This window comes from Arachis ipaensis, chromosome B7, assembly GCF_059453495.1.
Source record: "Arachis ipaensis isolate K30076 ecotype BB chromosome B7, ASM5945349v1, whole genome shotgun sequence".
NCBI lineage: Eukaryota > Viridiplantae > Streptophyta > Magnoliopsida > Fabales > Fabaceae > Arachis > Arachis ipaensis.
The window spans coordinates 6,983,683-7,002,516 of record NC_142442.1 but is presented as its reverse complement, the minus strand read 5'-3'; the positions used below and the strand labels follow the sequence as shown (position 1 = coordinate 7,002,516).

Sequence of the window (18,834 nt, the reverse complement as noted above, 5' to 3'; positions counted from 1 at the left end):
CTTTTTATAGAAGAGAGAAGCCTCCACACTGGAAGCCAAAAACCCAAGCCAACTTCTTCTTCCTTCAAGAAACCGGTTCGGCCACACAGAGAGAGAAGAGATAACCATGCAAAACCCAACATGCAATTACCTCTAGTTCTTTCTTGATCATCATCCTTCATCAATCCGAGCTCTCCATCCTTGGCTTGCTCTCCAAGATGGATTTCTGGCCCTTGATGCTTCATGATGATAATGACTTCATCTGCTTTAATCTCTGCCTCAACCATCACTTCGCCACTCTAGCTACTTCCTGTGGTGATTGAGCAGAATCAAAGACAAGCCATGCTTCAAGAATCTCCCTGGCTGGCCGTGATCTTCTTCTTCCTTTTTGAACATGGAGAAGCCAAGATTACCTCACCAAATCTATCCGAAAATGGTGACAATCTCAGCCACAACTCATTTTTATTTTAGTATGTTTTCTTGTCATCATTGTGATGGTCTTTAGGCTTGCTTTCTCTTCCTTTCGGTAGCTCATTTTTGCTTCCATGGCTACCAATATTTCCTGTGTAATAACCGAAGAGAGAAAGAAGTGAGAGAGAAGAAAGAATCTGAAGAAAAGCAATAGTGGTTAAACTAATTAATTGAAAAATAGCTTGCTTTTGCTTCCCTTAGTTGGCGTGTAGCAATGATGCCCTTTAGTCAAATCAATCTTCTCTCACTTGCTTATATTCCCAATGTTTAAATTAGCTTTGAAATCCTTTCAGGAAGTGTAATGGAATCCGTTGGAAGCATTTGAGGATTTGTTTTTCTATGCTTCATGGATTCGGACATAGCATGAGAAACACTCATGGAATTGGGCTTGGTTGTAATAATCAATAAGTTTCTTGACCCAATAATAACATTTGCTTTCCTGATAAAATTTGGAATATGCATGAAGCAAATGGGAAAGCATGTAACACACTTGGGCTTAGAGCAATCAAAATCATTTGGGCCCAAGTAACATAAAGAATCAGATCAGCCATATTCATCATATATTTTTAAAACCAAAGGCTGAGAGTAATTGGGCTTGCACCAGAAATTTGTTTTCGGCCCAATATTAAAACCTGTATCAAAATTATTTAATCAATATATATTGAATGAAAAATTCAGATTAATAATTTGCAATTAATTAATTTTAATAATGTTTAGTCATCACAAATATTAATTTAGAGTTTTCCAAACTCATCAGTGTGCATTGTGTAGCTTGAAGTTACAGTGTTAGACTGTTAGTGTTATGCGAGATATGATGGAAATTGGAAGAGAACAGTGTCGTTTTCGAACAGAGGAGATCAGAGACTATTTTGTCCCCTGTTAGAGTTGTTAAGGACTATTTTGTCTTCCGTTAGAGTTGACGGAGTAAAGGACCTAAGTGACTGACGGAGTCAATTGTTAGGGACCAATTGAATAATTAATTTTTGTTAGGGACTAAAGTATCTAGTTTAAAATTCTTTGAGGAACAAAATAGGTATATACTCTTATTTCTATTTAGTCTCAATAACCATTCATCACAATGAAGCAAGAAAGACTCCCAAAGATTGGAAAAACTACCAAAAGTACCCATAAAGTTTACGAATGCTGACAAAAGTACCCATAAACTAAGAAAATTAACGCTGTACCCATGAAAGATGGGTTCTGTATGACAAAAGTATCCAAATCCTAATTTTTTGCTAATTTTTTAATAAAATTCCTAAACCACCCCACCCTAACTCTATTCTATCGTCACTCTTTCTCTTCTCTTCTTCCTCTCTCCTCACTTTATCCCTCAAAAATCCTCACAAAGTTACAGAAACTCTCCTCCTACCTCCTCATTGCCGTCCGCCACCCACCTACTCCATTACCGCCAATCTCTTCCCCTCTCACTGCTTCTCCCTCTCACTATTAAGGTGACTACAAAAGCTTCATCGCACACCTGTGACCCAACCTGAGGAGAATGCTGCCGTGGCGCGCCTGTTGCAGCCGAAGAGAATGTCGTTGTGGCGCGTCTGACTCAACCGAAGAGAACACCGTTGTCGCACACCTGTGGATGGAGGTTCTGCCATTGACGATGTTACAGTCGGCCGGCGAAGAAAAATGTATTTCTTTTTTAAAACATTTTTATTTTATTTTTTTTCTTTTCAGAAATTGATTTAGTTACTACTAAAATGATACTGTTTTATTTTTTTTAAATCTGCTTCTATTTTTTATGAAGGCTGAGATTGATTTACAGAAGATTCAGTTGATGGCTACTTCTACTTTTGATTTTTGCTGAAATAAATTTCAAATTGGATGAATGGATTTGTTGATTTTTTATGGTTGATGACTTTTTCTATTTCTAGTTTTGCTAAAGTGAATTGAAATTAGATGAATGGATTTGAAAATTTATGTTTTGAGTATTTTTTGGTATTTAATTAATTTGGTTTGGGTATGGATTATAAACTTATGAGTAAATCGATTGAGGTCCGATCCTCTACCACCACCACCACTACCATTGATTTCGGTCTGGTTTGTTGTAGGAGTAGTTTGCACTCCATGACTAGAGTTGGTGCAAATTGAGTTATGAAAGGTTGAAAAAGTGAGTTGAGGTTGAGTGTAAGGTAGTTTAGGAATTTTATTAAAAACTCAACAAAAAATTAAGATTTGGATATTTTTGTCATATGGAATCTATCTTTCATGGGTACAACGTTAATTTTCTTAGTTTATGGGTACTTTTGTCAGCGTTCGTACTTTTGTCAGCGTTCGTAAACTTCATAAGTACTTTTGGTAGTTTTTCCCCCAAAGATTTTCTACCTTATATTCCACATTTTCATTTTTCATTTATTTTTTTTTATATTCCTAGCTCTCCACACTTTTATGTAATAAATGCATAATTCTCACAGGCAGAGCTGAATGTAATAAATGAGTCCCCTGAACTTGAATGCACTATGATATGGGCTATGGCAGATATTCCAGTTACATATGCATACGATACGAGTTTATAATGCACACCATGATCTAGGCCTTCACTTGTTGATCATTAGATGCTATTTAAGTTTTAATTTCAGAAAACATATATTTAAGAAGAAAAATTCATATTGTAAACCTTTTTTTGCTGCTCTGTTTAGCCAATGTGTATCAAACGATATAAGTGATTTAGAATATTGTTGAGGTGTTTGAAGGATGTCAAGCTTTCCACTTTCAGCTGCAATGTGAAGAATATTTGTTGAGATCCGTGTCAAGCATCTCGTCAAGCTCTGGACAGGGTTGTAAGAGTTCCTTAACCACCTGCACATACATACATGCATGCATGCATATAATATTCCTCAATGATTAAAACTTAGCAGCAATGATTTTATTTGAACTAATTAATTACCTTTATTCTTGTTCAGCATGGCTACTAGAAGGGGTGATGTTCCCCTTGGCGTGGCATATACCACTTTAATCCTTTAAAAATAGAACACCATTCATATCCGACAACAATATTAACAAGCTAAGATTCTATTATGTTCTGACTCATAGTATTTCCAGAGATAGATATGATGGATCTTTGTCTCCAGGGACTTCTACTCCTTAGGTTCGGCAACAAAAGGAAGGGGCAGTTGTCGTTCCTTCTCAGCAAGCGATGCTAGAAAGATAAAGCGGTAGTGAGAAATGTAGCGTGAGATCTTGCATGTAAATATGCAAGTTATAATCAGAAAGGTTGTGGCCAGCCAGGTGAGTTTGCTTATAACTGTGTAGATACCTGCCATGAACGCCAGAAAAAGTGTAACAACAGCGGTTCCTAGAAGCGGCAATGCCACCACCATAACTAGATTCAACAATTGAATCACACCGAGTCTTCCCCAGATGAGTATGATAGTGGCACCAGTGGAAATAAACATAGACACTGTGATGCAGAAGATGAAGAGATGGAACATGGCCTTGTGCAGGTTATCATCTGCCTCTCCTGGTACAGCCAAACATGCTGCCACCGAAGCTGTGATTATGAGTGTTGAGATCACACTCAATGACTCTACTGTGTCCTTGTGCCGCTCTGTTACAGAGATATTATCTGTTCCAACTGATTGTGGTCCTTTTGCACCCATCCATGTCAGTGACTGTGTAAGAACAACAGTTTTTCTAAGGTTTAGAGTTTATGATTTAAAGATGCAAGGCATGTCAAGAGGTTGAGATCAGAAGTATTACTTGCCTTTCCAATAGTCTGGTCAACTACTTGGAAATTTACTTAGCATATTCAAGCTGAAGCTTTCCTAGTCTTTCTTTATTCCATGTCCATGATTCATTCATATGCAAGTATATCTTATATATATTCCTCACTAACACAAAGTATATCCTATGTATATTCCTACTATCTGGCATTTTTCAATCAAGAGTTATTCTTCCGTGAATACAAATTTAACCCTTTATATTTAAGTAATCATATAAAATGTATAATGAACATTTCTAGCGTTGATTCTTTGGTTCATTACATTGGCAATATTAATTGATTATCATATTTTTATACAATTCATATTCACATACAAAATAAAAAAACAGAGAACATACAGAATATAAAAAAAGAAAAAAAGAGAACCACAAAATATATGATATTTGCTGTCTTCTTTATATCTCTTAGTATTCACAATATGCATGACAATAAGCACCTTTTTAACACAACATCATGTTTGGAACAACCGATGAAACTAGAATGCATAGTGCAGTAAAATAAACACGTGGCAAGCATACTTATAAACACTAGAATAAAAACACGGTTCATATCCAACAACAATAATATTAGCAAGCTAAGATTCTATGATGTTATGAGTATTTCCCACGATAGATATCATCGATCTTTGCTTGATGAGTTAACCACATTAAGATCAACCACATATTCAATATTGGCATTGAGGCTTTTTGCATTATTTATTAATACAAGCCATTTCTTGGCAAATTGCAAATAGAAAAACACATACTAGCATTGGTGGCATATAAAAAAGGATTAAATTACATTCTCGTGTGTATTTCTCCTTTATAACAATTTGGATGCAGAGAAGTCATTGTGCTTAGAAGTGACTGCATATTTAAGCATCTTTTGATTTACCATCATCCCAATTCCCAAGTTGAGGAGTTTTAAGAATGTACTTCACCACATCATGCTTTCCATTCTTTGCTGCAATGTGGAGAAATTCTTTTGCTGTATTGGTCAGAGAGCATGAATATGGCTATAGTGTGAGTTTAATGTACCAAAATAATATTAATGGATCTCTCATCTTATATACTCTTTACTTCTTCATGTATATTTCGTGACTAACTCGTTACATTATTCTTCACGTGAAGTCGATTGCACCGTTTTTTGAATTAGTATAAGCATAACATATTATCAACAGGCATCATGTATAGTGGAAAAAGAAATTCAAGACTAATGTAATATACAAAGATTATATGCTGGAGTAGTGTTTGGAATTTGAATGTCAAAAGTGGAGATCAAAATGGATTTTTCATAAAAAAAGAAACAGATTATTTGATGATATGCTCTTGATATTCACTGTTAATGCGAGAGACAGAAAGAGTAGGATTTTTGTTCTTTACTTGTTGAAAAGCTAAGCAGTTGGTTTGGTTATGCCTATAAAATTATATATTAACTGAAACTACATGTGATCTAGTATTTGATTGATCATTGATCTTAATCATAAAACATATAAAATCAACAATTAAAATTCCTGAAAATCTTTAATATATCTAAAATGCATTCAATAATATATAGATATTCTTTTCCATATACACGTATGTTATTGGAAACAAGAAGAGTGAAATGAGACATTGACCATAAATGAATTGTTGGAATTACTGTGAGTAAACGACAGGGCATGTGAGTTAGTGGAAAATGACAATTTGAGAGTTGCAGTGATCAGAGTTGAGAGAAGAAGAATCTTAGATATGTGCATCACAGCTCGTGCTGGCTTCAATATTCATTCAACATAGCCCGACACATTAGGCGGTGCCACCACCTAATCATTTCTGTAAGCTTTCCAAGTAACATGCCTTTTTATCCATTTCTCTTACCTTATCATTACTCTAATATTCTCACATCACAAATTAATCCTACTATATTATTATTCGTTTCTAAGAAAAGTATAAAAAGTTGTTTTATTATGAAATCACTTTCTCCTAAAATTAACTTCAGCAAAATCAAGATCACCATATGGATTCATTCTTGTTTGATAAGCACATGGGCAGAGTTGCATCATCTTCTGATCGTTCTCAAAATGATGTGAGGATTTGAGAATAGTTTACTGTGTCAAAGGGATTAGATCATGAATTGAAACACTTGTACATGTTCGTGTACTTAATCAATTATGAAATAAGAAATTAAAGTTACCAGCTATTATTAACCAACACAAAACCCTATCATTGTTGCACACACATGACGTATAGTGTCAGAGGGTAACTATTTTTCAAGTACCTTTAGTCACATGGGTTCAACTTCCGGGGCCCAGTCAGGGATAAAAAGGGAAAATTACAATACACAATAACACAAAGAATATGCACTTTTAGGGTGTCAAAAATATATAGTATGATGCGGAGAATGTCATGTATAATTTGTGTGCAACTTTAGGAAATTTGTTTCAATTAATCCACTGAAGCATGCTGCATATATATGCAAATTTCATTTTAGATTTCGGAGTAGACAAAATTAATGACTTAAGACATGATAATAATATTCTTTGACTCATCAAGTGGATTGCATCAAGTGGGTTGCACTGTGTGTGGGATATTCATTGCAATTGAATGCATGAATAAAGAAATTGATTTTACTTAGATAATTAGTAAACAAACTTTTGGCAGCGTTTGTTGAATAATAATGTACTTAACCATCATTATTAAAATTGGCACTACTGTAAGCTTATCTAGTGAGAAGAGCCGTATTATTTTAGTATTTCCTTTTTCTACGAGAGAATAATGCTAGTTTCAGCGATTCTTCTCATTCCCATTGGCAGTAAAAAATTAAAAATAATTCATTCTTAGATTCCTACACGTTATCAAGTATTGGTGCTCATCATCTTATAGAAAGTTGCTCTACTCTTTTGCCTATGTGTTTTTCATTTTCTTTAAGAAGGAGGATTCACCTGCGGGTCATCTAAACGGGGAAGATGTTTCATTTTTCAAATGATTCTATTTCGAGTTTAAATTATGTTTCTATCTGAAAGTAAAAAATATTATTCTCCTGTAAAAGTATTTACGTAAAAGAAAGTGTACTCGCTCTCCCGTCTTCCCTAAAGTTCGTATGTCTAAAGAATTACAATAAAATAAAATAAAACATATAAATATATAAGTTCACTTGCAAATGTCAATAAACAATTAAACATCTCCTCAGCATCGTTGAGTGGCATTGAGATTTGAGAACCAAGAGAGAAAGAAAACAAAAGAACAATCCATTTTCCTTGACAGTAATCACTTCAAGTATTCTTGGGAATATTATAGCTATAGTTTAAACAAGTTTTCTTCTCTAACCAAGATTGTCAGAAGTTAATCCACATTAATCTATTACTACTACTCCAACATTTTGACACAACTCAGTGTAAGAAAAGGATTATTTGCCTTAAGATCTAGGTTTCAAAGTTCAAATACAAGTAATAAGTATACATATCTAAACCATTACAATGATTACTACTTTAGTCCCAAAATAAAGTCTACTGCAAAATGAAAATGAAACTTAGATATACAAATTTAGTAATCTCCAAAAGTTAATATAGCTACCCACTCCCCACCAACTGGAATGACTAAGTCCAAAAAATTTCTTGAAACTGATGATCGTCAACAACTACAATAAATTAACTCAGCTACTCTGAACTAGCCAGTAGCCACACTCCTCCCACCATATTCTTTTTTCAAATAACTTTACAATGCATAATAAGCCAAGTGCATCATACTCTTCATTCTTCAGTATCCAGTAGGGAAGTCACAGGTACCATACTCTGCACGCAAATAAATAAATAATAGTAAATTAAAAATAAAGACCATGAACATAAAAAATAAAACAAAATGGCATCCCAAAATTCACCACAGGCATATATAGATGGAATCCAATGTAATCCAGACACCCCAGTCTGACTTTTTGACTGTGTCTTTATTTCAGTAACCAATTTTCAACGCCATTTTTTATTTAATGTTATCTTTTTTTAATTAGCTCAATTAGACAATTACCCTTTTCTTCCACCGAATTAGTAAAAGGCAATTTTTTTTTCCAGCTTCCAAGGTATGCTAATACACACTATCCAATAAAGCCATGACACGTCATTCTCACGAAAGATTCCCTCCCAACCCTAATCACGTGCCTCTCTTACGTACCTGCACTATTTCCTCACCCGCTCACGTTAGCAACCCGTGTCACCATCATTCTAACCTACACCCCATAATCATAACCAAAAGACAGAAAAAAAAAGTGGAAGGGTTTTTTATAGAGTACTCACTAGGCTCTTGCGTGACCACGTACGCCGAACCCCCAAAATAGCAGCTACCACCCGCACGCGCCTTCTTCTGATAGTAACTGTTGAAAGCGAACGACGCGTGCGCCACGAGCGTGTTCGGATCGTAACACGTGGCACCTGGCTGTATCGGACGGCAATCAGCACCTCCCTCACCACAAGCAAAATCTAGAGCCACCTGAAGCTTCTCCTTCTGCGCATCGGGGTTCGCTACGCACCAGGTGTTCGCCGCGCTGCTCTTTGACACGCCACCATTACCGGTCGACGGAGCAGTCACAGGGTTCACAGGAGTCGCCGGAGCTGCCGTAGACGGCGATGGTGACGTCGACGGACGGTCGTGATAGTCCTTTAAACCCTCCGTTGTGAACGGAATATCGTAAACCTTCCTCTCGTCGGGGTAAAACAGTCCAAAATTCCTCTCAGACGTGGGTCCAAATTTCTGATTCTCATTAAAAAGCGCGAATAAATAAACGGTGAGATCTGCTTTAGGCCTTAGAGGGGTCCCGCCACCTGTCAAGATCTTACGGACAAGATTTCCATTGTAAGCTGCGGCGTTCTCTACACTCGCGCCTACCTCATTGTTATCTCCCTTGGAGGGCCAACCCGTCTCCGTTACAACGATCTCAACGTCGTTGTACTTAAGAGCCGAAAGCGCAGCAAAAACGGCGTCTATTTGAGCGTCGAAAAGGTTGAAGTACCTCAAGCCGTTACCGGGATCAACCACGCCGGCGTTCTGTCGGAACAGTGCATAGTCCAAGGAGATTACGTCAGCATTGGACTCGTAAGCGAAGAAGGGGTACACGTTGACCATGAGGTAGGAACCGGTTTCGCGGAGGAACCGGAGCATGGGCTCGAAAACGGGTTCGATGAGTTCCGGTCGGAATGACCCGGCGGAGGAGGGGTAAGAGTTTCCGAGTGCGGCTAGTGCGATCGGGGAAGAGACCTTGATTTGGTTGTGGAGGTTGAAGCGTATTAAAGCTTGGTGAATGTTCTTCATGGCGGGGACTAGGAACTTGGTGGTGTTGCCCGGGTCGGCGAAGACCTCGTTGCCGACGGCGATGGCCTCGATTTGGGTGTGGGGGTGGTAGGCAGCGACGTTGCGGTTGACCCATGCAACGGCGAAGGAGAGGGATCTGGCGGCGGCAAAGAGCTGCTGGTTGGGGAGGTCGACGGTGACCTTGATGTCGGTGCCGGAGAGGGCGTGGAGGACGGCGGGGTCAGTGTCGTATACCTTGACGCGGTTGAGGCCGTTGGATTTCAAGAGCTGTACGACTTTGACGGCGGATGGAAGGTTGTTGGCTATGCGGCCGTAGTTGACGCCAATGGAGCCGCCATCTGTAACAGAAAACGGTTAGTAACTTACTTGCCCAGCTTCAGCTAGCTAGCATGTAACAGAAACAGTTATTTAGTTATATGTTTAGTTAGTTAAAGAAAGAGTAACAGAAAAGAAGAATGCTTGCCTGTGAGAGTGAGGAGAGTGAGGAAGAGGGAAATGGCGGGAAGAGTGAGGCGCAACATGCTCTGTTTTTTGTGGTGAACACTAGACAGAGCTTTGTTGGGAATGTGGGTGGGTAGAGTGTTGTTGTGTGGAGCGAGTGGAGAGTGTTGTTGTTTATGTATATGAATGGCGAAGGTGGTGGATTGTGAGGCTTTGAGTAGCACGAGGCAGAGCGAACTGGGTGGGACCCACCCACGATGAAAGAGAGAGGGAGCTAAAAGACGAGTGATAATAGGACCACCATGGACATGGACATATGGTTGCCATTACCAACCTGGCCTGCACTGCTCCAACGTCGTGCTTAGCTATGCCATGCCAATGTGCATTGCTAATTGCGAAAAGAGAGAGGGTGTACTCAATGAGAAAACGGATCCATGTTTTTTGGTTCGTTTACGACCCCACCAAAACTGGACCGTTACTAAATTATTATCATTTTTGTGATTCTTTCTTCTTTATTGTTAATTAATTTAATTAATTACTTCTTATTTTAAGCCAAAATCATTACATTTTTAGTTTTTGTTTGTTTTTTTAGTGAATTAGTAATAGAATAATTTACTTTTTGCATGTATAACTTAGGCTTCCATGATTATAAAATAGATTGTCGTTTATATTTTAAAGAGTAACTCTCATTCTAAATAATGTTCATACTATATATTAAAAGTTTTATATCTCTTACAAATAAGGTCTATAGTATTTATAAGTATGTAACATTTTTTTATCTCCCATCTCTCAATTTTAAGCTAGTATTAAAGTCTATTCAATATATAATTGCCTGGATTCAACATCGAATATGTTGTTGAAAAATCTCACATGCACGCTTCTCTTTGTTTTGTGCATGTTAAATTGACTTTATTTTTAAACTAAATAAATCATAGAAAGATTAAGAACTTTTTGTCAAAATTTTAAAAATATTTCTAAATTTTATTTTGTTTTAATTTTGTTTTATAAAAGTTTTCGATTTGTATCAAATATACTCTTGATTGTTAAATTTTTAAAAAGGTTTCAATCCAACAATAATACATAATAAGTTAATAACTGTGTCTAATTTACTTGTGTTAAAGGTTGTTATTGTAAAATTATTTCAATGATCATAAATTTTTTGAAAAATTAACTGTTAGGATAAATTTAACGTAAATTGAAAATTTTTAGAATAAAATTAAAAATAATTTAAAATTTTTTTGCATATTTTAAAGACAAAACATATAATTTACCAATTTATATTTTATTAATCAAATTTTATCATCTTCCCCCCGAAAAGGAGATCGAAAACGAACTGAAGCAGCCAATAGAGTTAATATGTTGAGTAGGATATATTTGTTCATTTGTCATTGCGACACTAAAATTGTGAACTTCGTGAGGCAATGTTTTAGAGGGGCCAACATCAAGCGATTAAAAAACAAGTAATATTTGAGATTGTCAAAATTTTGTGCACCAAAGAAAATGAGTGCCAAATTTTCATAATGAATATTGACAAATCAAAGCCCGATAACTTTTTCTGGAGAGCCATACATCACTGAGTTCGAATAAAAGCTCATTTTCCAAAGATAACCATAACATATAACATTGACTCATGGCCATGAGCCCATGATCGTTTGGATAAGTTTGCTTTATACTCTTTTTTTTTTTTTAATTAAAGGAGATTAATTGCGGTAGTTTTTTGTTTGTCCTCGAAAGGAATTTGATTTCTATGTATTGAACCTAATTAATGATTATATTGGTATAACTTTTTACATAATAAATAAGACTCCACTTTTGCTAATATAACAATACATTGTTGGATACAAGTATAATTTTTGTTAGGGGCACTCTACTATACAGATTGAAGTGGTATAGAGAGAGTATAAATTCTTTTTATAGTTATTTTTTATTATTTTATTGTTATTTAAAATGTGAATCCTACCTTTATCAATTTCTCTTTCATCGTATTAAAGGAAAAATCTACAAACTTATATCTTTACCATATAATTCACTTTTTTGTTATATTATATTAGAGACTCAAGGTTTTTTTTAACCAACAATTGGCTAACAGAGAAGTGAATAGTGATGTGCAAATGTTAAGTAAAGAAAAGAAAAATTTAAAAGGTAAGATAAATATTGGCTGATTATTTACCTAAAAAAAGTTGGTTTTTCAATTTCTTTTTGTAATACTCACAAATGAAATAAAAAAATTTGTTCAAATATTTTTTAAATTTCTTTTTATAATATTACAAATGAAATAAAAAATTTTCCAAATAATTTTTAAATATTTTTTAGAAGGAGAATATATAATAATTTTTAAATATAGTATTTTATTCAAATAAAAAATATATGTTTGGGTAAAGCTTAATAGTTAATACTTTTTTTTTTGGTATTAATACAGGGTTAAAGCCCAAAAGAAAGACCTTAACTTTTTTATAAATTTTCTTTTGGTTTTTTTTTAGTGAAAAATATCTTTTTGGTTGCAACATGTAAATCAGCGAATCCAGATTTTGTTTAGCAAATCACCCTCTGACCCAACAACATATTGATCCAACTAAGGCCCATTTTAGTGATCGATATAGCCTGTGGGCCTCAGAGACAATTCACTGATGAATATCATGATTCCTGGCCCGTAATTTCAGCGCCACTAAAATAGAAACGTGGCTCTGAGTTATGACTTATGATTTTATGAAAGAATCAAAGAAAAATTAAAAGTTCGAAATCAAAATAAAACCCTAACTTTCTGAGAGAGAATCGCAGGAAGAACGAAGAACGATGGCTGAGGAAGACAAGAAGCCCAATGATCAATCTGCGCACATCAATTTGAAGGTCAAAGGCCAGGTTTGTTTCTATGTTCTGAATTTTTCTCACTAAATTTACTCCTTCAAGTTTTTAGAACAAACGAATTCACTGAAAAAACAAAGTACTTTTCTAAGAGGATCATATTATTCTTTTAATTTTTGGTTTATGCGTCTTCCTTGATTTTCATAAATTTTTCGTTTTTAAGTGCTCTGTAGCTCATTCGCTCCCTCTGGTGTTCTGATTTATTATCGTGATTTTTGTTTACTATATTTTTTTTCCCTCTCTATTTTTTTTATATCTGCACTTTATTTTTTAAATTGATGATTGCTTATAATATCCAGAATTCTTTCGATTTATGCTTAACCATCGCTCATAGTTGAAGTGTTTTCACTTCTAAGTTATCAGCTACGTTTTGTTTATCCAAGAGGAAATATATTAATTAGGTTTGATACTTTATGTGTTCTTGCGTGATGTGTGTGCTGTTTGAGATACATACAACTATGCTGAATTCCTAATTGTTGAAATCCTGCTATCTATATAGAATGCTCAAATGGCATAGTTCTAGTTATGTCAGTGCCTCAATTTTATTCTGAAGGGTTATATTTGCATGTCATGTTCGTTTTTCATTTTTCATCTTTTTGAGCATTCATGCTTCAGCTAAATCCTAAATGTCTACTTAGCCAAATTGCCATATAAAGAAGTGTGTGTTTGTTGCGCTTTACTGTTGTGTCACTTGCTATCCCCTATTTTCTCATCATGAAAACACATTACCAGTTCATCTGTATGTAGAAGTTAGTAAAATGACATTCCAAGGTTCCCTTAGAGAGTTGCATGATTCTTTTAGCACTTTGTTTCCTTATGTTCAATGCTGACTTTTCAATCAACAAAAGTTTGATGCCTCTCTGACATAAATTTTGTTATGGATGAAATCTGGTATTTTTGTGCAGTAGTGCAATTTATATGAATTGTTTCAGTTTGAAGCCGTGTTTCTTTTCTGGATTCTTTTTGTTTTGCATAATATGATGAGTGTATAATATAATCTGGTCAAAGGTAACCAAGTCTAATCGTTTATGTCGTGGTGTTTTTCTGTCATCTTGCATACAATGATTAGTCCTAAGTGTACAATACAGTCAAAATTTATAGCTCCTTATGGAGTTGGTCTTTTTTGTATGATGATGACGATGATGAACACTTGATCAAAGACTAACTTCTTATTGTTTTCTAGGATGGAAATGAAGTATTCTTCAGGATTAAAAAGAACACTCAACTGAAGAAGCTGATGAATGCGTACTGTGATCGACAATCTGTGGACTTCAACGCCATCGCCTTCTTGTTCGACGGGCGCCGTCTCAGAGCTGAACAGACCCCCGATGAGGTTTGCACTGTTCTTCACCTCTGTTGTTTCTTGATGCTGGGAAAAATATATATTAACATGCACCGTAACCCTGCTTGTTTTGTGTGTATTGCTTCAGCTGGAAATGGAGGATGGTGACGAGATCGATGCGATGTTGCACCAAACTGGGGGAGCCCTGTGAATTCAATCTATGAATATGCTTGTGAAGAATTTGATACGTAATCTAGTGTAGTTGTTAATTTGTTGGTGAGTGTTACCATGGATATGCATGATGGGAATTGTGATACACCCTTTATTGTAGGCCCTGCTTGAAATCTCTTATGGGGTTTTGTCAAGTTTGGTCAAATCGTATGATTATGAAACCTGGATCCTTAAGTCTATATTTTGATCCTTTGACAAAAGGTACAATATAATGTCTTGGAAGAGCCTCCTCTTATGTGCTATGGCCTTGAAATGTTGAGGATATACACATTTTTGGGAGAAATTCAAAAGGCACAAATAAGGGGAATACCCGAGAAATGCAATCCTTTTAATAATTCGCTGTTTCTTTCTATCTAAAGCATTCAACTACGATTTAGCTTTATGCAAACCGAGATCTGAAAATATTGCTTCATCACGATCTTTTGTAGTTTCATAGCCAACTGTATCACTAACAAGAATATATTAATTGAACTGAAAATAGGTGAATCAAATGTACCAACTGGTTTCCTGAAAAATTATCAGTGGCCAAAACATCCATAATTAATTATAATACCAAAAAGGCTTTAAGTATTTGTCATTAACAATTTAATTCGCTAATTTTTAAAAAATTGATTAGTTTATTTGAGAGTAAAGTATTTTTTTTTAGGGCAAGTTACTTAAATAAATAGAATAGAGAAAATATTTACCCAAATGTGCAAAACTGGTTCTTGTTACCTGCATATGCAAAAAGTCATTTCTATGTAATCCGTGGCAACCCACCACGGTTTCAAAACGTGCATAAACCGTGGCAGGTCCCAACGGATTATGGCCAAAAGATATAGAGTGTAAACCGTGGTAGGTCACCACGGTTTTACTAAGGAGAGATGGCGTGCATAAACCGTGGAGAGTCACCACGGTTTATGAAGAAACTTGTTTGCACATAAAACCTTGTGGGTCACCACGGTTTATGTGTGGTAAATAATGGCCAGAAAACCTTGTTAATTTTATGTCCAAGAGACACAACTTATTTTTTATTTTTTTTTTATTATTCTTGTTAATTTTTTATAATTATATTTTTTATTATTATATTTTTTATCTCAAATTTTTTAATGAAAAAAATGAGAATAAATTATATTTTCATAATTTGTTCAAGTTTATCATCAAGCAGAATTACAAGAACACAAAATTTTATGTCTCTGTCCATCAGTATCTTGTCCTATCCTATTTTCAGTGTCTTATCCTATTTTGTTGTTGAAAACAAAGGCAGCCTAATAAATACACACTATATAGTACATTTTATAAAGAAAAAAAAATCATCTATTTCTATTGAATATTTATAATAAAAATTTTTCGTTCTCTTTATGTATTATTGACTAATATATACTATAAAATTTTTACATGTATTATCAATTATTTTTTCATTATGTTTATCCCTATTTTTCATTTTACACTATATTTAAATATTTATTATACTATAAAAAATATTAATGAACATAATAAAATAATTACTTATTAATAATTTTTAGAGTACTCATTAATATTCTTATAATATAATAAATATTTTTTATTTTAAATTTAACAAATACTAATGTATCAATATACACTTATATGTGAATTTATTAAATCTATATAAAAGATTTAATCAATAAGCATGTTAATGAATATTAATATACCAATATTAACGAGTAATTATTTTATTGTACTCATTAATATGTTATAGTGTAATAAATCTTTATTTCATAAATGAAAAAATAAAGATGAATATAACGAGAGAGGTCACCTTAAGCTTAAACGAACTTTTGAGTAGTTTTTATAAGTTCGCCTAAGATTTTAAAAACTTTATAAAAATTCAAAATAAAAAATAAAAACACAGATTCCAAACATTAATGTTTGTGTAATTTATTTTTAAAAATATTTTTTTTATTTTATAATAGAAAAAAATCCAAAAATTTCATGGTGTTTATTATTGGAGTCTAATTTTTTTCTAATTTATTTTACATAAAAAATTTTAAATATTTTAAATTTATTAAATTTCATCATTTTAAATTAAATATTAATTTTTTATTTTTTAGTAAATAGACATCAATTTTTTAAGCACTATAAAAATCATTTTCTTAGTATTATCTGATTTTTTTTTCTATTGTACTCTTTCTATTATAAAAAGTTGTTGTTGATAAGACATAATTTAAGATTCTGCTCATAAATTTATTGTGCTAATAAATTCATTTTCTATTAGATATAAAATTAACAAGGTTTTCTGGCCATTATTTACCACACATAAACCGTGGTGACCCACAAGGTTTTATGTGCAAACAAGTTTCTTCGTAAACTGTGGTGACTCTCCACGGTTTATGCACGCCATCTCTCCTTAGTAAACCGTGGTGACCTACCACGGTTTACACTCTATATCTTTTGGCCATAATCCGCTGGGACCTGCCACGGTTTATGCACGTTTTGAAACCGTGGTGGGTTACCACGGATTACATAGAAATGGCTTTTTGCACATGCAGGTAACAAGAACCAGTTTTGCACATTTGGGTAAATATTTTTTCTATTCTATTTATTTAAGTAACTTGCCCTTTTTTTTATATAGTCACAAAAAAAAAGTATGTTTTTTATATCTAGTATTTGTGATTTTTTAAAATATTCATAACATTTAATCTCATTTAACTTTGTTCTTGATGTTTTTAATTTGAGTAAAAAAAATTTGAATATTTATTATATTTAAAATATTAGAGACAAATTGACAAAATTAAAAATATTTAAAAATAATTTTGATATAAATAAAAAAGGTTAGGAATAAGTGGAATAAAAAATGTTCCATACTACTTTGTTAAGTTACACGTAGGAGGTCCAAGCGTATTGGAGTTGAGAACATACTTTACTTTTTTTCGTAAGTGAAACATACACACACAATAGGATGGTGAATTCGTGATTCAGTAATTAGATAGAGTAATTATTAATAATTATTAGAATTTAGTTTGTTGTAACGAACTGAATGACCCAACAGAATCTCATCGGCCCAATATATAGATTCGTGGCCCGTTATGTCAGCGTCCCGAAAATACAAGTCATTCTGAGTAATTAAAAAAGAAGCAAAGCAAAAGAAAGAAATTCAAAATTGAAATAAAACCCTAACTTTCTCATAGAGTGAGTGACGATTACACAGAGAGCGAAGAACGATGGCTGAGGAAGACAAGAAACCCAACGATCAATCTGCTCACATCAATTTGAAGGTCAAAGGCCAGGTTTGTTTTTCCTTCTCTCACATTATATATGTTTTAAGCCATCGAATTCCTACCAAAAATTGTTTAACCTTCTTGAAAAGCATCTCATGTTTTTCTGTGAATTTGTGTTTATGTGCCACCTTTAATTTTCGTAAAGTTTACGTATTTTCAGTTTGCTATAGCTAATCCCCTCATTTTGGGACTCTGATTCTCATGATCAGTTGTCTTTATTTGCTATATTTTTTTTTATTTTAGTCTTGAATTTATTTCTATCTACTTTATCTGCAAGTGGAATCGAAGTTTTCAAAGATCGGAATTGAACAGTGTTATATACACTCACATACTCTTACTTAATTGGTTTGATCCCTTGTGTGTTCTTTTGTGTGTGTGTTTGTGCTGTTTGGGCTACAAGTATAACCTAGGTATGGTATGCGAAATTCCCTTTTGAAAATCAAACCCTGCATGTGTCTATGCAATGCTCAAAATGTTTGCTATAGTTATGTTATGTCAGTACCTCAATTTTCTTCATATGTGTATGCATAGCATAATGTTGTAAAATGACATTGCAAGCAAGTAAATACATTTTTGTGCAATGTTCAGCAAAGCTGCTTTTCCTTTTATTTAATTGTTGCAGTTTCAGTGAAAGATGTATAATATAATGAGTTAATAATGCACTTGAAAAGTTTTAGTTCTTTATGGAGTTGTAGATTTATGCTTTGTATTATGGTGATGAGCACTTGATCAAAGAATAATTTTTATTGTATTGTAGGATGGAAATGAAGTTTTCTTCAGGATTAAAAAGAACACTCAACTGAAGAAGCTGATGAATGCGTATTGTGATCGACAATCTGTGGACTTCAATGCCATCGCCTTCTTGTTCGATGGGCGCCGTCTCCGAGCAGAACAGACTCCTGATGAGGTTCGCCCCCTTTCACCCCCTACAGTTCATTGAAGCTAGAAATAAATTTTGATATGCATCATAACCCTATTTGTTTTTCGTGTATTGATTGCTTCAGCTTGAAATGGAGGACGGGGATGAGATCGATGCAATGTTGCACCAGACCGGTGGAGCCCTGTGGACCTAATCTATATCTTTTCTCATGTAGTTCTTGTGAAGAATTTGTTAGTTTAGTTTTATTTGGTGAATGCAACTGCTAACACTATGGATTTGCATGATGGGAATTGTGATGGGTAACTTCATTGTAGACCTTGCTAGGAAATCTGTCTATGGGGGTTTTGTAAGTTTGGTCAACTCGTATGATTGTAAAACCTGGATTATTAATTCTGTAATCTGATCCTTTGATAAAACGTACACTATGATGTCTTGGGAGAGGATTGTGTTGTGCGTTAATGCTTGAAATATTGAGACATATAGAC

At 34.2% G+C, this 18,834-nt stretch overlaps 3 protein-coding genes across 3 annotated transcripts; 2 read left to right on the top strand and 1 right to left on the bottom strand.

The window, feature by feature from the left end:
* Positions 1-7,530: 7,530 nt before the first annotated feature.
* Positions 7,531-10,146, bottom strand: LOC107608713 (glucan endo-1,3-beta-glucosidase). Its single transcript, XM_016310421.3, has 3 exons — positions 9,899-10,146; positions 8,424-9,773; positions 7,531-7,928 (listed from the first exon to the last, which is right to left on the bottom strand). The coding sequence occupies exons 1-3, from the start codon at positions 9,954-9,956 to the stop codon at positions 7,894-7,896; spliced, it is 1,443 nt and encodes a 480-aa protein (XP_016165907.1). The 5' UTR covers positions 9,957-10,146; the 3' UTR covers positions 7,531-7,893.
* Positions 10,147-12,505: 2,359 nt separating this feature from the next.
* On the top strand, positions 12,506-14,586 carry LOC107608716 (small ubiquitin-related modifier 2). Its single transcript, XM_016310423.3, has 3 exons — positions 12,506-12,735; positions 13,922-14,071; positions 14,169-14,586. Exons 1-3 carry the CDS (start codon positions 12,670-12,672, stop codon positions 14,229-14,231), a joined length of 279 nt encoding a protein of 92 aa, XP_016165909.1. The 5' UTR covers positions 12,506-12,669; the 3' UTR covers positions 14,232-14,586.
* Positions 14,587-17,103: 2,517 nt separating this feature from the next.
* LOC107608715 (small ubiquitin-related modifier 2) lies at positions 17,104-18,769 on the top strand. Its single transcript, XM_016310422.3, has 3 exons — positions 17,104-17,478; positions 18,227-18,376; positions 18,474-18,769. The coding sequence occupies exons 1-3, from the start codon at positions 17,413-17,415 to the stop codon at positions 18,540-18,542; spliced, it is 285 nt and encodes a 94-aa protein (XP_016165908.1). The 5' UTR covers positions 17,104-17,412; the 3' UTR covers positions 18,543-18,769.
* Positions 18,770-18,834: the final 65 nt, after the last annotated feature.